General features: G+C 43.4%; 1 protein-coding gene across 4 annotated transcripts in view; it reads left to right on the top strand.

Moving 5' to 3' along the window:
* Thada (THADA armadillo repeat containing) overlaps window positions 1–24187 on the top strand; it is a 294404-nt gene that overhangs the window by 183419 nt on the left and 86798 nt on the right. For all 4 annotated transcript variants that reach the window (XM_029531298.1, XM_029531301.1, XM_029531299.1 and 1 more), the window contains one exon: window positions 21074–21192. In XM_029531298.1, coding sequence (XP_029387158.1) covers window positions 21074–21192 — 119 coding nt within the window. The remainder of the gene's footprint in view (window positions 1–21073; window positions 21193–24187) is intronic.

The following is a 24187-nucleotide window of genomic DNA, read 5'->3' as shown; positions in this document are numbered from 1 at the left end:
TTTGAGTGCATTTCTCTACAACAAGGTTACAGTCTGTAATGGTACAGTCAAATCAGGCCCTCATCCTGTTTTGAATAAAGTTTTATTGAAAACTATGCCTCTTTTTGGTTTTTTTGTTTGTTTGTTTGTTTTACATGTTTTCTATACCTGCTTATGCTTGTAAGAAAGACCCAAAATTTGTATTGTCTCTACTCTCTGGACTTCATAGGAAAACTTTGCTGACCTACTGCCTAAAAGAACCCATGATCTTATTCATATTTATTTTGGTAGAGTTATCCCATAATGGTTAATGGTTTGTGTGTTATTAGAAATAGTACTGGTTTTATTTTATTTAATTCTATAAAGTTTCTGTTGCCTTTATGGGGAGTAGCGTTAATTTTTATGTGCTGACCTTGCGCTATGACCCTGCCAAGTTTACTAGATCAGTGTCCCTTTAAAACCTCTGTGATACTATCATCTACAAATGAAAGCACTTTGTTTCTTTGCAGTTACTATGTCTTTTATTTCCTGCTTTTGTCTTACTGTTGTTTTATTGCACTGTCAGTCACTTTCAGTGTAATATTGAGTAGGAGTTGTCAGAATGAACAGGCTTGCATTTCCTAATCATAGAGGGAAAACAGTCGGCCTTTCCTCAGTGTATAGCTGCATGGGTGCCTTACAGACTGCACCAGCAGTCTGCTGCAGCCATTTTCTCAGTTGAGGTTCCTCTTCCCACACAACTGTAGCTAATGCTGAATTGACAAACAAAACAGAAAAGAGGGTAATGTTGAGCTTTGTCAGATGCCATTCCAGGGTCGCTGAGTTCATTTTCTTCCTTCCTCTACCTAAGTCTGGGGATCAACCTGGGGGTCCTTCTTTGTGGTGGGCAAGTGCTACACCCACACTGTCTTCCCAGCCTCCCGGTTGACTTCTTTAGCTCTAGTGACAATAGTGAATTACAGTCTTTTCCAGGGGTGGATCAACCTTGCATTGCATTTTACTGTTCCCTCTATTAATTAGCGAATTCAAGAAAACATTTTGTGCTCTTCATTTTATATTCATCTACAAAGAATAAGAGTTTTACCTTGTTGAAAACTAGGCTTTTAAACAGATTAGTTACTCCTTCTCCCAATTACATATTCAGGCCAATCAAAAATGTATTATACCAAATCTTTTAATGTATTATTTTCTCTAACTACTGGATTGGATTTACTAGCATTTTCTTTAGGTGATTTATATCTAGAAAAAAAAAATAGGTTTTGAATTGGAAAAATATTGCAATCCTGGAGAACAAACCTAGGACCCTTAGGATTTTAGGACATCACACCACTCTACCACTGATGTATTTTCCAAAAACCCAAGTCTTTTTAAATTGAAATTTTTCATAGGAATTCTGGACCTGTTGGGCTTTTGTTCTTTTTCTTTTTAATACTGTCTTTAAACTTCTTAAAGGTTTGTTTACTTATTGTGTATAAATGTTTTGTTAGTATGTATGTCTGTTTACCATAGACATGCCAGGTATCCATGAAGTTTAGAAGTTTTAGATGATGTGCCACCATGTGGGTGCTGGGAATCAAACACAGGTTCTTTATAGGAACAAGAAGTGCTCCAAACCACCAAGCCATCTCTTTAGCCCCTTGTTCTTATTCTTGAGTTATTATCTTAGTTAGGGTTTTTATGCTGCAGTGAAACACCGTAACCAAAAGCAACTGGGATGAAGGGGTTTATGTGGCTCCCACTTCCTTATCACTGTCCATCACTGAAGGAGGTCAGGGCAGGAACACACTCAGGGCAGGGACCTGGAGGCAAGAGCTGATGCAGAGGCCTCTTACTAGAATGGAGGGCAGCTGCACAGACGCTTATGAAGCTATTGTCTTAATTAAGCTTCTCTCCTTTCACATAACTGTAGTTTGTTAGTCAAGTTGATATAAGACTAGCCAGCAGAGTCAACATTTATTATTTAAGCTGTATGTTGTCCACTACATTTAAAATCATGTAAACTCCGTCATTAGGAAGGGTAAGGTTGTCTAGCTTACGTCTTGTTGCTGCTTTGTCCACTGCATTTAAGATAATGTAAACTCCATCATTAGGAAGGCTAAGGTTGTCTATAGGAAGGGTAAGGTTGTCTATAGGAAGGGTAAGGTTGTCTATAGGAAGGGTAAGGTTGTCTAGCTTAAATCTCGTTGCTGCTTTAGGAGTTTGGTTTGGTTTGGATGTTTTGTGTACATCACGTGTGTATGATTCTGATGCTGGAACTCCATAAACAGTTGCCTTCCTCAGTGGTGCTCATTACAAATCACTGTCCCAGTCACCTCAGGTTAAAGAAGGAAACACTACCTGCTAGTCATTCGGACGCTTTCCGGTAGGCTTGCTGTTTGGTGCTGGGATGGAGCCTCACACATGGAAGCCTGTTCACACATGGAAGCTGTTCACACATGGAAGCTGTTCACACATGGAAGCCTGTGCTGGAGCACTGAGCTACCTTGAGCTCCTGCTTTTGCTTTGTTCTGTTCCATTTTCATGACTGACTGTGTGAAGTAGTAAGTTAGCTCCTTTGAATAGATTTGTATTCAAAGAGATTCTAATGCATTGGAAATTTTCTCCTTATTATTTTGTCATATCTAAGACTGTTTTTTAGACACTTATATTGACAGGCACACGCTTCTTTAGCTAAGGACTTTGAAGGGATTTTTTGTTGTAAGAAGATAATCAACAAGCAACCAGAAGATGGGAGATGTGCTTGGATGAGTGGAAACAAAACCAGCACTTGGGGTCCAGTTATCTCAACCATCAGGAAAACATGAGTTGTACACTCCAGGTTTGGCTCTTACAGTCAACCCTGCCTTGGAGAGAAGAGTAGGTATTTAAGACAACTGGGAAAATTCACAGAGCCTGGAAATGACAAGTGATTTCCTAGTACAGCAGAAAGTGATAGCAAACACCCTTGCAGTTAAGTGGCCAGTTGTGTGTGAACAAACAATTAACTCAGTCCACAGTCAGTAAAAGTGTGACAATTAGAGAAACTTCAAAGGTCTAATTCACTTTGTCAAACAACTGATGTATTCGTAAAGAAAGTTTGAAGGCACCATCAGTGGTCTCAGAAGACTCACAATTTGGATTTTTCTTCTTTGTTGATATTTTAGAAGAACACTTTCTTCCTGGGCTCCTTCCTCCCTGACAGAAGTGAGCACCTCTGTCCCCTGTGGTGTGAGCATCCAGGACTGACTGACTCTTAGAGACTGGTGGCATTGGGAAGCGCCTGTCCTTTAGCCAGGGCTTTGAAAGCATGTTACCGTACTTTCAACTGGAGTGTTTAGACAAGCCTTATGTTATGGAGTTGATTAGGTGTGTAGAGACTCAGAGGCCTATCTGTGCCCTTCACATTTACATTTTAAAAAGCTAGGAGTAGTGGTCAGGGTTTAGTTTAGAAAGTGTGTTCTCTGATTTGGTGATGACCTACTTTGTAATAGAGAGGATGTTCTTTACCTAAAGCTTTCCTCAAGTAATGAAGCATGTGCTGAGTTAAAAACAAAGGGAATATTTTTAAAATCTACCTTCAAATCACTGTATAGAATAGAATGTTCGGCACAATTGAAATTACAGTGGCTAAAACGGAATGTGGTTTGGGTGTGATTCTCAGCACTGACTTCAAAGCAGAAATGTAGTGTCCATTACTTGTGTTCTTTGATGGTGATGGTCATTCTTTGGTTGCCGTCTCGTTTACCTTGGCCTAAGTGCTGGTATTAAATAGCACAGTGAAGACTTCTGGAGACATTAACTTGTTCTTGTTAGTTAACATCGTGCTAAAGTTGATGGGAAGTAGAGTTTATAAATAACTTCATCTATGCATTGATTTTGCAATCTACTGAGTTTCAGAGGTGAATCTTATCATGGAAACTAGTCAGTATTTACATTCAAAGCTTTTTGTTTTGTGAAAAATTCTTTCATCCTTTTGAAAAACCTGTAACATTGAGCATAACTGTGATACACCTTTTGAAATTTTGTTTTCCATAGTCTACAGTAAATTTGCTTCCTTTTTAAATTTTTCGGTTTTGGACATTATATAAACATTATATTTCATGTCTTTTGGGCTTCTAATTTCTTCTTTTGCATTTAGTTCATTTACGGTTTAATCTAGAATGAACATTATATTTTTAATAAGTATATTTTCAAGTGAGCATCCTTGAACATTTGCAGTGCTCAGTGTAAAACTTGCATCCTTTCTGAGAAGGGCATTTGTGTATCCTTTTCTAGGAGTACCTGCTGCTTGGGTTTTGTAATGAATTGTTTGATGCAAATCATTAACTCTGAACTCTGCCCAGAATGGTAGTGGAGAGAGAATTTAGTCAAACAGCAGTATATGGAGAACAAAAGGAGGTTGATTCTGGGAAATTTGGACAGTTGAATCAAGTAGAAGTTTCTAGAAATTTAACCAGATCCCTAAGCCTTCTTTCAGGCCAACATACAAGCTCACCCACACCCCATTCCTCCCACCATCCCCAAGTCCACTTTCCCACCCAGGTCCCTCCCTCCCTTCCCACTTGTGATTTTAAATGCACTTTTTCTAAGATTTTGGTCTGTGTGTTTTCTCCTTCATGTTACTGGCAAAACAACTAGAGAAGCAGTATACCTTAGAAAGCAGAAATTTGTGCTTTAGTCTCTACTTAGACATCCTAGTGTCTCACCATCATGTGACATCGCTCTCTTACAGACATTCTCTAATGTGCTGGTTATCTTTTTTTTTTTTTAATTAAAAGAGGATAAATGGGGTTTTCAGAATACTTGACTAATGCATGCTTACAAGACCAGTCATCTCAAGTAAATGCATAGTTCACCATATACTTTAAAATTTTTATTTAAACCAGGCTTGATGGTGCATTTAATCCCAGTGCTTAAGGCAGAGACAGATGGAAGCCTGAGTTCAAGACCAACCTGATCTGTTGAGTGAGTTCCAGAACAGCCAGGACTACACAGAGAAACCCTGACTTAGAGGAAAAACAACAACAGCAACAAAATTCATTTATGTGTGTGAGTGTGTGTGTGTGTGTGTGTGTGTGTGTGTGTGTGTGTGTGTGCTTACAGAGACCAGAAGAGAGAGTGTGTCAGGTCCCTTAGAACTGGAGTTTCAGGAAACTTAGAACTGCTACATATGGATTCTGGACACAGAGGTCAGATCCTTTGGAAGAGCATCTCTCCAACACCATGTACTTTAGGTAGATGGGAATTTCAGTACTCAGATTCAAAGCATGTTTGAGAAATAATACTGAATATAGTAGTACAGTATTAAGCATTGCTAGCTTGAAGTAGGTAATTTCTATTTGCTGTGTGTGTGTTTGTGTGAGGGTGTCTGAGCCTGCTCCCTTGCTTTTGTCCCTCTGTTACAGATGATTATTTAGTTTTGCTTCCTTCCTCCCCCCCCTTCTCTCAACTCCTCTCCCCTGCTTTCCCTTTCCCTCGAAGTGTGGTTGGCCAGAGGCCTCAAAAAGAGCTCCCTTGAGAGCTGAGCTGCCTTGTCTGTGGTGTTTGTGCTTGCTGCGTGGATACTGCCATACCTTATCTGTCCAGCATGCCCTGTCCTGATGCGTCTCAGCCCACCACTTGGCTCTTTGTCCTTCCACATTGTCCGGACTACTCAGAACATGAGTGACTCGTGAATGGACCACAGACACGGGGCTGCCTATTCTAAAGGTGGATAGAAGCAATCAGGTTCTTTCTTTTAAAGTATGGAAGAAAGAATGTAGCATGGAACTGTGGAGGCCTTTGGTAAAGGAGTTTCAGAGGATCCAGTCATTGCTTATACCTCCGTTCCTGGGTCTGTCTGTAAAGCAGAGCTTCATGGTGGTTGTCAGCATGTGCCAGAACTTAGTCACCTTTAGTCCTTCATCTAGTCCATCCTCTTTCATAGCCTTCTTGGTTTTCTGTCGTCTGAGGAAGCTGCCACTGTAGACACCCTAGTGTGAGCATGCCAGGCAGAGTTTAGAATTCAAAATTATCAGTACTTATATCCATTGTGTTAAATATATTTACACTCTTGTGCAGCCAGTCTCCAATATTTTTTTTATCTTGTGCACCTGAAACTCTTCACCCCTTAAACAGCTCCCTATTCTCCAACCCCTCAACCCCTGGCATGTACCATTCTACCTCACGTGGCTGTGAGGTGCCTGCTTTTGAAACCAGACAGTGTTTGAGAGGTGTGTGTGTGTGTGTGTGTGTGTGTGTGTGTGTGTGTGTGTGTGTGTGACTGACTTCACCTTTCATGGTGCTATAAAATTCATGTATACTGTAAATCAGAAATGACCAAAAAGTGGATTCTGGAAACAGTTCAGCTCCTTTGGAAGATGATAAGAATCATCCCTGCAGCACCACATACTTTAGGTAAATGAGAATCTCTGTAATCAGAGAATTCAAAGCGTGCACTAGGGGAAAAACGGTTAGAAGTGTTCACACAGTTCCATGGTGTATTTTCTCTTCACATCTAAAAAAAAAAGAGCCGATTGCTTCCACCCAGCCTAAGAATAGGAATTTAGCTATTACCAAAAAAAAAAAAAAAAAGACAAACTTCTAGCAACCATACTTTGTTAGCACCAAAGGGATAATCATTATCTTGTGCCTCTGCCATACATTTGGCAGGAACTCTGGCTCGATGATTGACTGAAAGCACTATGTCTTGGGAGCTTAGCAGCGTGCACTAGGGGAAACACTGCTGAAGGACAGTCCTGGGAGGGCCAACAAGTCCCCTGGCCAATCCCTGCTGAGGAAAACAGACAAGCGTAAGCAAGCAGCAACAGAGTCAGTGGCCAGGGTGGGGCCAGTTTCCTCTTCATATCTATTTCAAGAGGAGTCATACGTTGCCCAGAAAAAATAAGTCTATGTGGCATTTGTTGATTGGAAAGACTTATTTGTTAAAGCATGATCACCAAGCCCTTCTCACAGCAATTACTTTTTAGACCTCTATTACCCAGCGACATGAGCTGTCTTCCGAGTTCCATTTTATATGTGAAGAAACTAAAACTCAAAGGTGAGACGTTTTTCTTGGGTCACCAGCCTGTCCTTGCCTGGAGCCTCTGATTTGGCAATTCTCCAGAGCTGTTTGTCTCAGTGCTCCTCATTTTAGCCTCGATGCTTCTTTGTTCTGAAAGGTTCTGCTATGCCTTGTGAAGCATTTTACCACTATCCCTTGCCTAGACCACTGGGTACTGGTAGTTTTCAAGGGTGTGACATTGCCAGATGTTCCAGGGGTAACAAGGTAGATTTAGGACTTCTGATTCAAGAAGGATGTCTTCTTGCCCCATTGCAGTCTGTCCCAATAACTGGCTGAGACGGCTCGCCTACGTAAAAATCCGCACTAACTTTAAACCTTTCCCAGGTTGCTCCTCATAGCCTTCCATCGATACAGTGACAGAGTCAGAAGACCTGATGCTCAGGGCTGGGAGGTAGGTGATACCTTCTTAGGAGGCCGTGCTCCCTCAGCCCTGCATCCACAAGTAATGCCTAGATAACAGCTTTAGGTGTTGCAGTAGATTCAGAGAGGAGACTTGGAATTTCCTCAGTGGGTCTAGGGTAAATACCATGACTTGTCAGCAAGCCGGGAGGATGGGCCGGTTGCCCATCACACGGTACTTTGCAGTTCTGAAGACTAACCTCCTCGCCCACTTGGAGAGTCTCTGCTCTGTGTTTTCACAGGCAGGACCCGGCCATGTAGCACAGGTTGGCATTGAACACACAGGCGTCCTTCCTTTCCTGCAGTTACACACGTGTGCCGCCATGTTGCAAGTCTTGCCATTTACACAGTTAAGTTAACCTGTGAGCACTGCTTACCTCAACCCACATGGAAAGGCCTTAGCTTTAAAATCAAACCTTTTCACTCCTGGAAGACTGCGCTGGAGATGGTTTTCATAAAAGGATAAATAGTAATCAAGGCAACATGGGTTAGAGGTTCAGATAATAAATTAGATGGGACAAGAGGGCGAGGAGGTGGTTGTGACCTGGCATGGTTAGGGGGAACTTCCCAGAGGAAGCTAGTGAACTAAGCCTCGGTAAACAAGTAGGAAAGACAGGAAGTCTTTACACTAAACTGAGAATTGCCCCCTTGATTAACTCGTGCAGGAGTGCCACTTAGGTTGGTCATTGCAATGCCATCCAGGTCTCATTATCACAGAAAACAGCTAGTAACAGGTTGAAATCCATGTACAAGCTCGTGCATACTGACCATCCAGAGTTCATTGTCAACTCAGCCAAATTTGATTACTGGAGGTGAAAGAAAGCACACGGAGCCATTCCAATGACCTTTCCCCTCAGTAAGATCTCACAGAATCCCTCTAAATGACAGTGTCCTCCAGTGATGCTGGGCTCGGGATGTAGAGAGAACTTACTGTGCCTGCCCGTGTGATTTGAGCTAGTGCATGGTGGGATTGTGGAGGCATAGCTGTCAATGAAAGAAAGACTCAGAGGCCCTGAGACAGAGCCTGCTTATTGCAGACTCCTGCCAAAAGTGGAGCTGCAGATGCTGGAGGTGCTGAGTGGCTAAGAAGCAAACAGCCTGGGGGTGGAGAGCGGAAGCTGCCCGCATCTCCATTCCTGGGGACTTGGAGCAGTCATTCTTTTCCTTCTTCCATGTGAGATATAAACAGTTGTCACTTTCTGACTTTTAAAGATTTCGCCTCTCCCTTTGCCTACTGTGAGAACCTTTGAAATAAACTGCAACTGACAGCATGTAAGAAAAGAAATTTCATGTTCAGTTTTCAAAAAGAGGAGTCTCTCTGTTACCACAGAACAAGGGATTCTAGCAGCCTCCAGACGCTGACTTTGGCCCACATGCATACTTGAAGGGCCTGATGGGAGTTCCTACGGCATTTTGTCCAAGTCCCTACTGGGTGGCTTGGATAATATTCACTAATCAGTGTAAAGATGAGATGCTAAATGAAAAAACTGTTTTCTGTGACACAAATTCTTTTTATTTAGAAGGGAAATGTTACAGCTGCTTTAAAATCCATAGTGTATATTAATGTAGGAGTGTTTCATTTCTGTTAGCCTTGCTTCCTAAAGACACAATGTTGGGTATGCCACTGTAGCTCTCAAGAATGCTGCTGCCCACATCTCGCCTTGGTGCCTTTTCCTGACCTATTTTCAAGTACCACTGGCCATAGGGCTCAAAGGTCAAAGGATAAGTCCAGGAGCCAGGTAAGGTGGTGACACTTCCCACCCCAGTACTCAGGGCCCTGAGGCAGGAGGGCAGAGGAGTTCAAGTTCAAGGTCAGCCTAGCTACACAGTGACAAAAGGTGAAGAGGGGGAGGAGGATCTCACTGCTACTATATTTAGAATGTCTGAAGAGCCTCCTGTTAGGAGTAATTGAGATACGTTTGTTTTCTTTGATTTGGTTTTTTAATCTCTTGGTTAAAAAATGCCACCTGGCTACCTGTCTTAGTAAAGTAATTAGCATTCTGGGGTTTCTCTCTCTCCCTCTTTCTCTGGTATATCTTGATGTCATTGGTTTGATAGGCTAACAGTACTGTCACTTGATTCTGCAGATCTATACCTGGGATCAAGTGACCTGCATGCACTCTGCACATATAAAATGCTAACCACTTGGTCAAGGTGAAGAGCACTGTCGTGTGAATTCATTCTCTGGGTTTGTTTCTTTTGGCTGATCTTTGAGGCCCAGGCTGGCCTCATACTTGTAGCTGAGGATACCCTTGAGCTCCTAGTCTCCTGCCTCTACCTCCAAAGGGATTATAAACATGAGCTTGTACACTCAGATAAAATTTCCACGTTTGATTATGTAAATTGTTAGTATTGGAGGAAACTTGGCAGAAGGCATGCAGGCCACATTTAGCAAACTAAATGGGTTTATAATTATTTTAAAAGAAAAAACAGTGGTGGCACTTTCTTTTAATACCAGTACTCAGGAAGCAGAGGCAGGGCTAGCCTGATCTACAGATTAAGTTCTAGTACAGCCAAGGCTATATAGAGAAACCCTGTCCCAAAAAAAATAAATACATAGATTAGATTAGATAAAATAGCAGAAATCTACCTTATTAAATATAAAATCCCAGGCTTCACTACTGATAATTTGACAGGAGTGAAAATATGACCATAGCATTTATAGCTTTTTTTATTATTATTATTTAACAGTATGACTTAGAGATGTTTCCAATTAAGTACATGTAAATCTACAATTCTTCTTAATAGCTGTATAGTTTGGCTATGATTACTCACAGGAGTATCCACAGCTTTTCCAGCTGGTTCTGTATCAGTCATTTCAAATCATTCATTTTACAATCAATATTGCTAATGATCATTCTTGAACATGGATATCTGAAAGTGTGGCTGCAAAATAAACACCTAGAAACACCTAAGACATTGTGAGAATGAGCAAAGTGCATGTTTTCCATTTTGAAAGCTACTGCCAGCTTGGTGTGGAGTTGTTTGCCTAGCTCCTGTTGTGAGGTATAACAAGTTATATGTGCAAAAGTGTAGCTCTGCCAGTAAGTTTCTAACTCACTGATGAATTCATGTTCATTTTCTTAGTTATTAATTGGGTTTTACCCTTTCAAAAAATTTCTTTGTCAAAATACTTTGGCTTAAAAATAGATTGTTTGAGGCCCAAGAGGTAGACGACAGTAAGAGTGATAAGTGAGAGCAGGGTGGAAGGACACGGCAAAGCCCTTGAACCTACTGTTTCCATTAAACATTGTGTCTGTGTGTCCTTTAACATAATGACATTAACATTTTCTCATGTGTATTGGCTATTTCTGTTTCATCTGTACATTATTTATATTCTCTGCTAAATATTTGCAGTTCCCAAAGGGGTGGGCCAAGGCATAGGATGTTTAAAACTGAGGGAGAAAGTACTGTGACACTGGATGTCTGTCAGACATGTGAACTACTAGCTCAAAGTAGCATAGAGACATTAGCTCTTGTCATGCCTCTGTAAAATTGACATGGGTAGCTGCTGTGATAGAAAGTATGTGTCATAAGAAATTAAGGTGGGACAGCAAGGAGAGGAGCCCAGGGCATGGGAAGTGATGGACGCATACATCCCCTTAGTATTACAGTGGCCCTGTGAGAAGGCAGTCAGACGCAGAAGCCCTGAAAGACTTTGTGTTCCTTGGGTCGTTTGGACCTACCCACCTAATGAATTCAAAGCATTAGATATGTCCATTGGCCTAGAGGCCACCATGAGAAAATTATGGCAGTTCTAATGATGCATAAATTAGGGAGGTTTGGAAATCTAACCCCCACTCCCTTTCTTTGAAACAGAGTCTCATTGTGAAGTTCTGGCTAACCTCTAATTCAGATACCTGCCTGCCTCTGCTTCCTAAGTGCATATTTAATTTATTTTTATTTTTCTTAATGAGAGATGAATTGACAAATACTTTATCCTATTTTTCCTTTACTGTTGACTGATCACTGTAGTTTTTGCTGTATAAAAATTTCCAGTTTGGGGCCAGTGAGATGGCTCAGCTGCTAAAGGTGGCTACCTCCAAACCATCCAACTTGAGTTCAGTCCCTGAGTCCCAGGGAGTAGAAGGAGAAAACTGACTCCTGAAAGTTGTCCTCTGACTTCCACACAAATACTGCTGCAATAAATAAGTTAATTAAAATAATAATAAATGTAAAAAAATATATTTTTAGTTTCCAGTTTTTATGTGGCTATATTGTATTCTGACCTTCCTTGTCCTGTTACTTCTTCATTCCTCATGGAAAATACAAGATCAGCAAAAATACACCTTTGCTAGAAAGTAATAAGAACATTCCTCATTTTCACCAGTGTTTTTATAGTTTTGCATTTTTGATTTTGGGAGGTTTGTATTGTCCCCCACACAATAGGTAGGGATCCAACTAATGTATATCACAGAGAATTGGTTGGTTGTCTTTCTGTTATTCTATTGAGTAAACCATTATTATTTGTAGAGACCTGCCTGCCCTGCCTCCTAAGTGCTCTTTCCTTTCCCCTCTCTCCTTCAGGTATAAACAAGTAACATAAGACTCTTTAGTGGCGTCACTTGACTTTAGCAGTGACTCATTCTTGATTTATTTTATTTCATTTATGCTACCACCAACATACCTCTCCCTGTGTCTCAACTGAACAAATTATCTGTTATTTTTATTGGTTAGTTCTGTTTGGTTGGTTGGGATTTGTTTTGTTAGTTTGCATGGGTATGAGTGTTTTGCCTGCATATATGTATATGCATCACAGGCATAACTGGTACCAAGAAGACCAGAAAAGAGCACAAGATTTCCTAGGACCAGAATTACAAATATTAGGAGCCACCATGTGGGTGCTGGGATTTGAGCTCATGTCCTCTAAAAGAGCAGCCAGTGCTCTTAATCACTAAGCCATCTTTCCAGCCTCTGCTTGGTTGCTTTTTGATAAGTATTGCTATATCACAGACTTTACTATTAATCTCAAATCTTTAAGGATCCAGTTATTCAGAAAATGGAAATGTTCTCCTAGCCCAGCATCATGACTCATGCCAGTTACCCCGGCACTTAGGAGGCAGAGACAGAGAATTGCCACAAGTTCAAGGTCAGCCTGAGCTACATAGCAAGTACTATGCCAGCCTTGGTTAACAAATGAGTCTTAAAAGGGGGACTTAAATAGATATGTTTTGCAAGTAAATTATAATTTTTACACATAGTTCTGAGCAATGAAAGGTAAAGTTTTTTTTTTTTAATAGATAAAGATTGACTAGCGCCAATATCACCGTCTAAACTTTGCCAGCACCTAGAATTCTGCCCAGGGCCCTTGACTCTGCTTTTGAGAATCCAGTTTCTTAATGGCATTATAACATTTGTAGTACCACCAAGATGATTCAGAACAAACTCAATCAGCTCCTCTCCCTCTTAAGTGGGTGTGCCGATTCCAGATCAACAAGTCCATCTGTTTAGTGAGTCTTTCATCCAGACAAAAATCTTGTATCCTTAGGAGCTATAGGGAAGAAGGCATAGTTCTTTGCTTCAAGGACCTCTATTTTAGGAAAGAACATTGCAGATTGATAACTGACAACAGATTCAAGGGGCTAGACATGTGACTTCAGTAACAAGGAGCTTTGCCTAGCATAGATGAGGAGGCGCTGGGTCAAGCCTCAGCACTGATCCCTTCAATGCAGGAAGGGAGGGGTGAGGTGCAAACAGGACTATAGGGCATGAAAAAGGAAATGAGAGCCTTAGGGCAGGGTAAGGTCTCAGTGTGTAAGCCCAGGAATGTTTGAAGTGGCCCTATGATTTGCGTAGAATTCCTGTAGCCCCGTTGGAAAGAATAGAAGGAAAAATGGGAAGGGCCAGGCTGAACCAAGTAGCATCAGTCGGGAATGGAATTTCATCTCTCTGGGCACAGAATAGCTGTGTGGCACAGAGAAGGTAGAAGGCAGGACCAGAATGCAGGTGCGCTTTCAGGGCCCAGCTAGTCCTTGAAGAGGGTTTTAACCAGGAGTGAGCTTTACCCTCAGACCTTACCTTTAGAAAATCTGACAGACATATGTCATCGTAAGTACTGGAGCAAAGGCATCATCTAGGTGCAAGGTCTTTGGGCTCCTGACCACCTGGATGGGAGAGTTCTAGAAAGGAGTGGCCCAGCAAGTCTGCACACTCCCATTTGGACGGGTTTGTGTGTTTCAGTCCTTCAAGGTGCACTCCCAGTGACACACTCCCCAGGCTGGTCAGGCAAAAGGCAGCTTCACCTGGGAGTAGTGTCTTCTTCCACGAAGATACCATTTACTAAGAGCTTTGAAGGGGTGTGTTTTCTCATCTCATAAACAGACTGAGGTTTGGGGGAGCAGTTGCCTAAAATGTTTCCTGTTCTGCTTTCTAATAGAGAATCCATTAAGGGATGATTGTGGGTGACACAGGCCCATCTTCTTGAGGATGACCCAGCTAAGGAACTCAAGTGTCATTAAGGTATTGCCTAGAGCCCTCCACACTCCTTCAAGGTCAGTGACAAGTGTTACTGGCAATGAGAGCCCCTTCATTGGACTCCGTACAAATGGCATAGGCAAGTACATGTGCCCAACAAGCCCAAGCAATAAGAAAACCAATCCTGCAACCTGGCCAACCTTAAAGTGACTGGGACTGACAGATGGTACAGGGCTTTCTCCCTGGCTTTCCCAAGACGCAGGCACATGCAAGCACACAAATGCATGCATGCACACGTATGCGGTCTGCCTTTGAAATGTTTGCTATCTCCACTTCCAGCAATTATGTGAAGAGGCGTGTTTCTGTGAATTCGAAAGTTTAGATTCTTTTCCCAGCCATTCCCCTACTACCCCCCCTTTTTCAGTCTGACTTAAAGCCATAAAGTACTTAAGCCTGCCAGCCTGTCTTTAGTTCTGTTTGTATGAATTAAGTTGACAGAATAAATATTCACATTCCCACTACAGGCTGAAACAATGTTTGCCTGTTCTAACCAGTGAGTAGAGAGAAGAGGGAGAAGGAGCTGACATCACTCTATACTGTACATTCCCGGCATAGATCATTTATTTAAGTTTCTAAAGAAATGCAGATGGTTTAACAGCCGAAATAAAATCCTGTGTAAACATAAAGTTTGGAAAAATGTGGCAGTGACTTAGCTGGGGTTAGAGTGATGCAGGAAGGCAGATGCAGGTGGCATACTGGCCGGAGTGGAGTAGACTCAAAGTGCTCGCCAAGTCTGTGTGCTGCAAGAGGGAAGACTGAACTTACTTTGTTTTATTTTATTTTACTCTTTAGCAAAATCCAGTTGTAAAAGTGAATGGACTAGCATTGATCACCAGAGTTTAGGATCACTGGTGGTTTTGTCCACTTACCCCTTCAGGTCTGACCTTTGAGATGACTATCTCTTGTCCTACTGGAGTTGGCCTTTTCCATGGCCTGCCGAACCCTGCCTGTGACTGCTCAAGCCTGCTGGCTTCTGAGCTCAGCTGCTGTTGATTTTAAAGGGAGGAAAGTGCTCTGAAAGCCACACTCTGGGAAGGAGAAACCCGTCTCGGCATTGCTTTCCCAAACAGCCATCTGTCATCTTGATCTTGTCTCACACAAGTCACTGTTTTAGTAAAGCCGAATAAGCAGGACATCCTTTCCTGAAGCAGTAAGGTTTTCAGGGCAGGGCCATGACTCTTCTTAGCCGCATGACATTTATTCCAGATGCATTACATTCATACTGTGGGGCTGCTTTTACGATCCTGGGCTGCCCGAATGGACCACATGTGTCCCACGGATGCCTGCTCACCTCCATCCCCCATGGTCTCTCTGGGTTTAGAGTCTGGATAGAGGGCGGCCCTGTCTCCAGGTTCTCAATGTGGTGCCTCATCACAACTTAGTTGTTTTTTTTAAAGCAAAGTTAAAGTTTATTTTAAAAAAACAAAACATCTTAACATAGATTTAGGAATTAGCTTAGCTGGAGCAAAGAGGGAATGAAAAAATCAGAGAGAGAGAGAGAGAAACTGAAGCTGGAATCTGGAGATGCACCAGCAGCCCAGAACCTCACCATTTTTATTACATGCCACCAATCCACCTGAGTTTAGCTAATCTCAGGAGGAAGTCTATAAGGGAGCAGTCTCAGGATGGAACCCTCTGGAAGAAGGAAGCTCTGGCTGTTCACACACTATCAACATACAACTTACTTTTGCAGTGTAAGAAATACAGGATCCCCTGACCTTCATTCAGTACAGCCCCTTTGTGGCCTTAGGGCAGGGCTGACCAGCCATGCTTGTGAGTCAGGGCATGCTGCTGCCAGCTGTGATCCATTCTGCCTCTTTCTGATGGAAGCAGAGTCTTTGTAACTGTTCTTTCTTTCTGTCTTCCTGCCTTCCTTCCTTCCTTTGTTGTTGTTGTTGTTGTTGTTGTTGTTGTTGTTATTGTTGTTGCATGTATGTGTGATGTTAGGGGGCTGGGGTCAGAGAATAACTTCATGGAGTCACTTCTCTCCTTCCGCTGTGACCTTGCCTGGTTGGTGTAGTGAGGGTGTCTGCCAGATGAGCCGTGAGGCGGTGGAGCCATCAAGCAGCTGAACTGTCGTGCAGCAGCAGCACTTTCGTCCTCTCTTTTCTTTCCTTGGTGATAGCTCTGAGTCTACTTTAGGGACCTGCTATGCCGAGAGGCAAACTGTCCTCTGCTCTAAGGTTAATAGATACACAGAGCTCCGGCTCAGTCTCAAAAGAATTGCTGTTTTGTGCAATAAATGACTAACTAAAGAAACCATCACATTGATGTTCCCTACCCCAAATCTCAGTACATGGGATGTTAAATCCAGACTAACTCAGTCCCCCACCCCCACCATTCTCAGACTGCTGGGGATGCCGTCTGATCCTGATCCTGAAAGGTAGCCCAACTTCCCAAGTTAAGAATATCTTTTGATGTCCAACTTCTTTTTTCCAGCTGTCACCCTACTTGGCAGCCCAAGAAGGGCTTTCCCATGTGAGTATTCCTCTCTACCCACTGCACTAGAGTTCAGCTGTGGTTCTTAGAGGGCACCACAAGCTCAGAGTGTGCCCTGGTCAGAAACCTAGAGGAGTCACTCACACTCATGCCCTCTCTGCCTACCCTGTGATGTCAGACCTTTCATACATTCTTGTACTTTGTAAATATTTCATTTTGGTTTTGATGTCCCCAAGTTAAGAAAAATGAGCAGTGACAAATGGCATTAATACACCCTTAGCAGTAGTGGGCAATAAGTAGCTCCTACCATTCAGCTGTGGATGGGTAACTTGTGACTTCTTAGGTCCACTACAAGTGGATCTTCTGAGTTTCAAAAGAAGTTGAAAATAGAGATGATGCTGATATGATGCCTCCCAGCTTCTAAATGTTTTTACAGAAGCACTGTATAGGCTTTGAGGCCTCATAGCCCACGTGCTAATCGTCTTTAGCCCCTGGTTCAACACATCACCTCTTAACTGGACTTCTGGCATGATCCTGGACCCCCTGTCTTATCTGGAGCAGCCCTTGGTAGCTCCCTGCAAGTTACAGCTCCCATCTCGGAAGTCTTCCCTTTGAAGAGGCCTCTGCTGGCCACAGGACAGGATCAGTTCCATCACATTGCCAGTGAGGTCTTTCTCGTCCCCACCCACACACCGTGCTGATCTCTGACCAGTCGCAATACATTAAATTAGGATCTACTTTAAAACAGTGCTAGATTTATGAAAATATTGTGTTGGTAGTATAAGGATTCCCATGTATATTCCTCTCCTCTCCCCTAACTCTCTCCTACTATTCATGTTTTTATTAGTGTGGTCCATTGTTACAATTAGCCAACCACCATTGAATAGTAAACACCTTTTAAAGATTTCTTAATTGTATGTATATATGTGAGTGCACGTGTGTTCATATGTGTGTGTGTATATATAATAAACATATCTCTCTAGTCATAGATTGTAGAGATCTTTCTGTTCCCATTAGCTCCTCCTGAAGGCTCAATCACTGTCAGCTGCAGTCTAAAGATAGTAAAGTTCAAACTGGTTGTGCTGGCACTTGCCTTTAAATTCAGCCCTGAGAAGGCAGAGACAGGGAGAGCTCTGAATTTGAGGCCAGCCTGGTCTACACAGCCTGGCCTACAGAGGGAGTTCCAGGACAGCCAGGGCTACACAGAGAAACCCTGTCTCAAAAATCCAAAAAAAAAGGGGGGGGGGAGTTCCAAATTGAAGTAAATAAATTTAAGTAATTTTTATTATAGTATATTGTTGTTTTCTGTTTTATTTCTCTTTTGTTGTGATTAGTTTGAAAGTTAAACTTTTTATAGATGTGTATATGTATATAGGAAAAATACAGTTACGTAAGGTTTATATTAACCAAGGTTTCAGACACCCACCAGTGCCTTGGAATGTTTCCTACAGAGAGGGCCACTGAGCTGACAATATGATTCAGCCAAGCCAGTAAAAAGTACTTGTCATGCAAGTTTTAACAATTTAAGTTCCATCACTAGAACTGATCCCCCAAATATGTCCCTTGACCTCTACACATTTGCCATCACACACACACACACACACACACACACTAGAATAATAATTGAAAAGAAAGAGGAGACTACTGTCTTACTCTATTTAACATGAGGAAACAGAGGTTAACTTAGTTGATCTAAAGATATACACAGCTAGTCCCTTGGTTTGCAGCCATGTCTGCTTGCCCTCAGAGTGTGTACCGTGTGATTGGAGTCTTACCATTTGTCTAACCTTGCAGTCTCCATCAGCAGTCATGGAAATAGAGGAGGAAGGTATCTTTTAGCCATGTGTCTACCCTGAACACAAAGTTGGTACCTACTGCAGTGTACAGGCTCCAGGGGGAATCGTATCCTGAGACGGTTACTGTCAGGAGAGAGACACTAAACACCAGCATATGTTCCACTCAGTGCTGCTGAGTTCCTACCATGTACTGGACTCACAAACAGCAGATCATGGAAAGGCAGGCAGGTGACATCACTGGCATGCAGCATCGGGGAAGCCCTCATGACTAGAGCCCAAGCTGGGGGAGCGGGAGAAAGAGAGGCAGGAGGGAGGGAGCCCTGCTGCTTGGTCTCTGCTGCAGTTACCAGAACGCTATCTGGTAATAACACTTGCTTAGTAGGTATTTCTGGACTGGATATTTGAACGCTGTTGTCCACTTGGGCCCCTGAGCTGGCAGTATGCTTGTCAGCACTTTGGTGTGTCTGAGTCCTGCTCCTTCACTGGCCTGGCAGCTCAAGCATCTCTATGATTGCTGTTTGCAAGTTATCCCAGGCCTGGGTTTAACTACACTCAGTACCAGCACTGTAGGCAAATGTGGAAGGAGAGAAAAGTGGCCTTGTGTCTGCCAACCCAAGAACTGAGAGACAAGTGGCTCTTTCCAGACCTCCCTGAACGTCACACTGAATGATTACCTCATTTTTCTTGAGTCCAGTGTTTCAAATGTCATGTGAGGATGGTTGTGCATTCAAATATTTTCATTAATATTTCTCAGAAATACTAATCTATTTCATGTTTGTTTGCAAGCCTCTCCATCTGCTTTGTCTTCTCCCTTCCTTCCCTGCTCTGTTCTCCTCTGCTTCTCTAACAAGTGCTCGGCTTGTACTGCACTGCCTCTTATACTTGTGTTGTCTACCAGGTTTGCCTACATGCCCCTCTGTGTACATTGGTCAGGTACAGACATATCACTCTCTGTCCTTGGTGAGTTACTGGGATTGCAGCTGTTGTCTGGTTTGTGCCCAGGGTGACAGAATTGATGGGCCTGTAGGCTGACATTCATAAGCCAGAACTACCAAGCGTTTCAAAAACAGTCTTGTTTTTGCCAAGCAAGGTGAGCAAATCTAGGCCAGGGCTTAAACATCCACAGGGGGTTATTTCTAAAGTGATTGCTTCTAAATGAGAAGCATTTGAAACCTCACAGCTCTCTTGACAAGTAAATTCCACAGTCGTGTGTTTTGCTGGTGTCTGCTGATTAATTACAGCACTGTGACACATGAAAGCCCTGGTGGTTGGTTTAGTGCAGCTGTGGAGAAAAGAAAGCAAGGCCCAGTGACTTTGCCAGCTCTTTCGGGACAGTGGGGATTGAGACCAAGGGAGGTATTTTTCCCTCTGGCAGTCACCACATAGGAACAGAAGCCCCGGCCAGCCCAGTGCTCCAGGCTCTATGCCTGGTGGTTTGGTCCCTGCGGGCTGTGGTGAGGCAGCAGCATCCGATCAGTGCTTCTGAAAGAACAGGTCTTTGTTAGAGAAGGTGTTTCAGTGTGCTTACAGGAGCTGAGCCCACACTCCCACAGACTCCCACTTCAGAGAAAGTTAGACTAGGCCTGGTGACATACACCTGTAATTCCAGTATTCAGGAGGCAGAGGAGGATCAACTGGTTCAAGGCCATCCTCAGCTACATTAGGAGTTTGAGACCACCCTGGGCTACTTGAGTTCTTATCTAAAAAAGGGCGGAGCAGGGGGAGAATCTTGACATGTGACTCTAGCCTGTAGTTCAGCTGTAGTCCCAAGGCACATTTATCTTTCATGTGTAAATGCCCAGGAATAAAAAGGGGCCTCTTNGGCAGTTGACTCTGGAATACTCCCACAGTTACATCTTCATGGCAAAGCAGGGAAGAGAGTCAGAAAGGATTTGCTTTGACAGGCGACTACCATGAGCCTAAATGGGTTCATCTGAGCTTTCAGTTGACCGGTGTAGACAAACACCTCCCCCAGCAAGAGGCCCTTATAGCTTCCTTTTTTCACTTGGAGATATAAAAATATTTGCTATTATTATTACTTGAAACTGAGGCACAGCCTGGGAGATGGTACCATGAGTAAAGTACTTGCACTTTTCCGAAAAGCCCACAGAGAGCCATATGTGGCAGCCTGTGTGCCAGCCCTCCTGGCAGAGGATACAACAGAAAAGAAAAGGGAAAATGTTTAAATTTCTTATGTGTTTATTGGCACTCTGTTTCCTTCATCCTCATATGCTTATGCAGGTGACCGACCAACCAAAGAAATTGTGTGCCATGAGGCTTGCAGGCCAGAGAACCCTCCATCTCATTCATTGTTCCCCAAAGATCTGTGCTCCTCTCAGAGTCACAGTGGTCTAGATTGTGTGGTCAAACCGTGCCACCATCATACATATAAACAGTTGAGAGACATCAGGCTCTGATCTTTCTGCTTTTAATTCCTGGTATATAACTGTCATGTAAGTGTCAAAAGTCTATGCCACATCTGACTGCTGTCCCTTCTTACTGCTAAGGAAAAGTTTCAAGGATTTGTTCACAGACAGTACTGCCTGCTTCTGCACAGGTGAGCTGTGCTCTTCCTGTCTCATTGGGCCACACTGCCCTAATGAACCCAAGTATATGTCTAAGCCACACAGACTCATAGCTCCTTCCTGTATAGGCTTGGAGTTTAGTTTCTTGTAAAATTGCTAACATAACAGTATTCCACTTCTTGTTTCTACCTAAGACCTCTCGAGGCTGATGATTATGTGGTCACGGTTAACCTTGTTTTAGGGAATTGTAGGAGCGACCCAGAGCACGGGTTTATGCGGCTCAGCCCTGGGCTGCCCCCCAACCCCACAGCTCTCGGCCTGCTTTCTTGTGGAGACAGAGTTCATTTCCTTTGAGGAACCATTTTTGAGGAAATCTCATTTTCACAGCAGAGTATTGTTTTTTCTCTTTTCTGATTCAGGTTTTTCATTTGTTACAAGCCTACATTACAGACTCCAGCCACAGAGCAAATGCACATTTCCTGCAGGAGCTGAGTGACATCACTGCTTGTACCAAAGCCAAAGTCTGGCTCGCCATGAGGTATGTAAAAGCCCCACGTGAATGAGGAGGTGTCACTGGGTTAGTGGTGTTAGAAAATAGCTCTTTCTAGTTATGAGGAAGTTTCACTTGTTCATATTAGTTTTTGGAGTATTTTAGACCTTTGCATTGTGGTGAAAAAAAGTATTTCTTGACAATTTTTCTAAAATTGCTGAGGGTTGGGGCTAGGGGTTTGATATAGTTCAATAGTCAGATGTTGCTTACCCTCACCAAGAACCAACCCTGTTAGCTGGTCTGCATTGTACAGACCCTTGGGAGCCACGGCAGCCTAAAGGTCAAAGCCCTTGGGTACTTGAAGGCACTGGAGAGAAGGTGGAACGTGCATGGAAGAGGGAATGGAAGCTTGCCAGGATTCGGTGGGTAGTCTTGTTATGTCAGCAAAAGCGGGGGGGGGGGGGTATTTTTCTTTATTTTCTTTTCTTTCTTTTTTTTCTGTTTTGCCATTCTTACTTAGAATATAAAGTGATGTAAAGGGTAAAAACAACCTTCCATTTTATCATGTGTAGAGAAAGCTCTAACACTGTGCGCAAAATCTTTGGGTCCCCAGATATTGGTAGGACAGTGTCTCTTCAAGGCTCCTGTAGGAGTTAAGAAGAGGCCAGTTGTGGGCGGTGGTGGGGCATGCCTTTAATCCCAGCACTCAAGAGACAGGCAGGCAGGTCTCTGTGAATTCAAAGCTGGCCTAGTCTGCAAAGTGACTCCAGGACAGCCAGGGCTTTCTTATACAGAGAAACCTGTCTCCGGGGAAAAGAAAGAAGGAGAGGCCAGTGGTGCTTAAGACAGCCTTGTGCAATGATGCCATGACCCTCCGTGAGGTAGAGGGAACTGGGCAGGCCACACAAAGTGAGGCGAGCCATGTCCACAGTGGCAGTGTGGTGATATGGTGTATAGTGACTGTCTCAGGCCATACTTAACTGTGGGCATGCTCACTGGTTGGGTCCTCTTTGTCTAAAGGGCCACTGAGGTTATGGAAGCTGTTCAGTGGTTTCCCTAAGTGTGAGATTGCTTGCCTTCTCTGCAGCCCATTGCCTTCAGCCTCTCTAAGACACTCTTCAGAGAGCAGAGACCTGGGGTCACATCTGTGCCTTGTCTTTACAGATCTTCCAGCTGTTGTTTCTGGAGAATCAGAAATGGAGGTTCTCCAAGAATTGTCTGCTGAAAATCTCTTTTAGCCATGCCCTTGTCAGGAGTTAGGCCTTGGCTCTGAAGCTTGTATAGGGAAGAGTCTCTATCCCTTCGCTCAGACTCACCAGCAGTCCTTAGGCCAGTCCTTCTTGTTGCATGAGAGAGAAGGTGGGGGGACAGGCCAGCCCTTGGCATGCACAGTTTGCATGGTGCCTGTAGATGGCTGGGAAGTCTTAGTTCCTCACATCCACTCTTCGGCTGGAGAGGGCCTTCCTACCTTGGCAGACATCCTCCATGGTCCCTGTCACTGTTGTCCAATCAACCTTGTCATTGTGACCATCCCTCCACCCACTTCTGAGTTTTTCCTCTGATTTCTTTAGTCTTAGCCTAGAAAATAAAGCCTTGAGTCACATGAGCTCACTGGGTTCTGCCACCTTGCCCAGAGCACAGGAAAGCCACAGTTCTGCTTCCTACAGTCAGCTCTCTTATCCAAGTGTGAACTTTCCACTCAGTAGGTGGCTCCTAATGCCAGGCCTCCTCTTGCTCCCCAACGTACGTTTTTTACAAGTATTAATCAGGGTGTGTTCGAGCCTAGGATAGAGTTTGGGAGAAAATCCTGCTGCAGAAGCTCAGGATATTCCAGAGCTTTGCAGGAGCTATTCTGTATTACCCACTTTATTGAGGAATACCACAGGCTGCGTTGGAAACCGTAGAACTCCATGTAGGTAATGAAACCATCGCCTAGCCTGGGCCTGCCTTGTCTCTGAGGGCCTCTTGCTGGGGAGGTGTTTGTCTACACCGGTCAACTGAAAGCTCAGATGAACCCATTTAGGCTCATGGTAGTCGCCTGTCAAAGCAAATCCTTTCTGACTCTCTTCCCTGCTTTGCCATGAAGATGTAACTGTGGGAGTATTCCAGAGTCAACTGCCNAAGAGGCCCCTTTTTATTCCTGGGCATTTACACATGAAAGATAAATGTGCCTTGGCCTTACTGAGGACTCTGTAGCTTTCTAGTGTAACCTATGAGAAATTACTGTTGCCAGGAAAAGAAACTTGGTTGCTGGGCGGTGGTGGTGCACACCTTTAATCCCAGCACTTGGGAAGCAGAGGCAGGCGGATTTCTGAGTTTGAAGCCAGCCTGGTCTACAGAGTGAGTTCCAGGACAGTCAGGGCTACACAGAGAAACCCTGTCTCAAACGAGAGAAGAGAGAGAGAGAGAGAGAGAGAGAGAGAGAGAGAGAGGAGAGAGAGAGGAGAGAGAGAGGAGAGAAAGAAAGAAAGAGAGAAAGGTTCTAGCAGTAACACATTTTTTTCTCCTGTAGTTTATTCAGACCTTGAGTTCATTCAGTCCAATAAGCTCAAGGATTTTAGGGGATGGGCCATTTATTTGTCCTTTTGTTCCAAAATGTTTAAAAAAAAAATTATGGGAGCTATGGATAATCAACTGAATTTGAAAATTTCAACTCCGAAGTTGAAAGCACACAGACTTTTGTCATTCGTTTGTGTTTATACTTTGCAAGATTAATAAGGATTTATTTATATGAGCTAGTTGAGCAAAGTTGTTGGGGACTTTTACATGATAAATGGCTGAGTGGGAATGTGATTTGAATAAAGAACATGGCATTTGCTCTTCCAGGCTGCTTTTCATTCCAGAATGTCAGGAGTCTTATGGAAATCAGCTCATTAATCCTTCCCGCCCTCCCTTCTCCCTTTCTCAGCCTTCCCTCCTCACTCCAGTTCTCCATCTGGTATGAGGGCAGCAGTTACCAGATCCCAGTGTGAGGGCAGTAGTTACCAGATCCCAGTGTGAGGGCAGCAGTTACCAGATCCCAGTGAGAGAGAGAGGGGGGGGG

The sequence above is a fragment of the Mus pahari genome, chromosome 18, assembly GCF_900095145.1.
Source record: "Mus pahari chromosome 18, PAHARI_EIJ_v1.1, whole genome shotgun sequence".
Lineage (NCBI taxonomy): Eukaryota > Metazoa > Chordata > Mammalia > Rodentia > Muridae > Mus > Mus pahari.
Note: the sequence above shows the minus strand (reverse complement) of the source record. Positions and strands in the feature narration are given on the sequence as shown.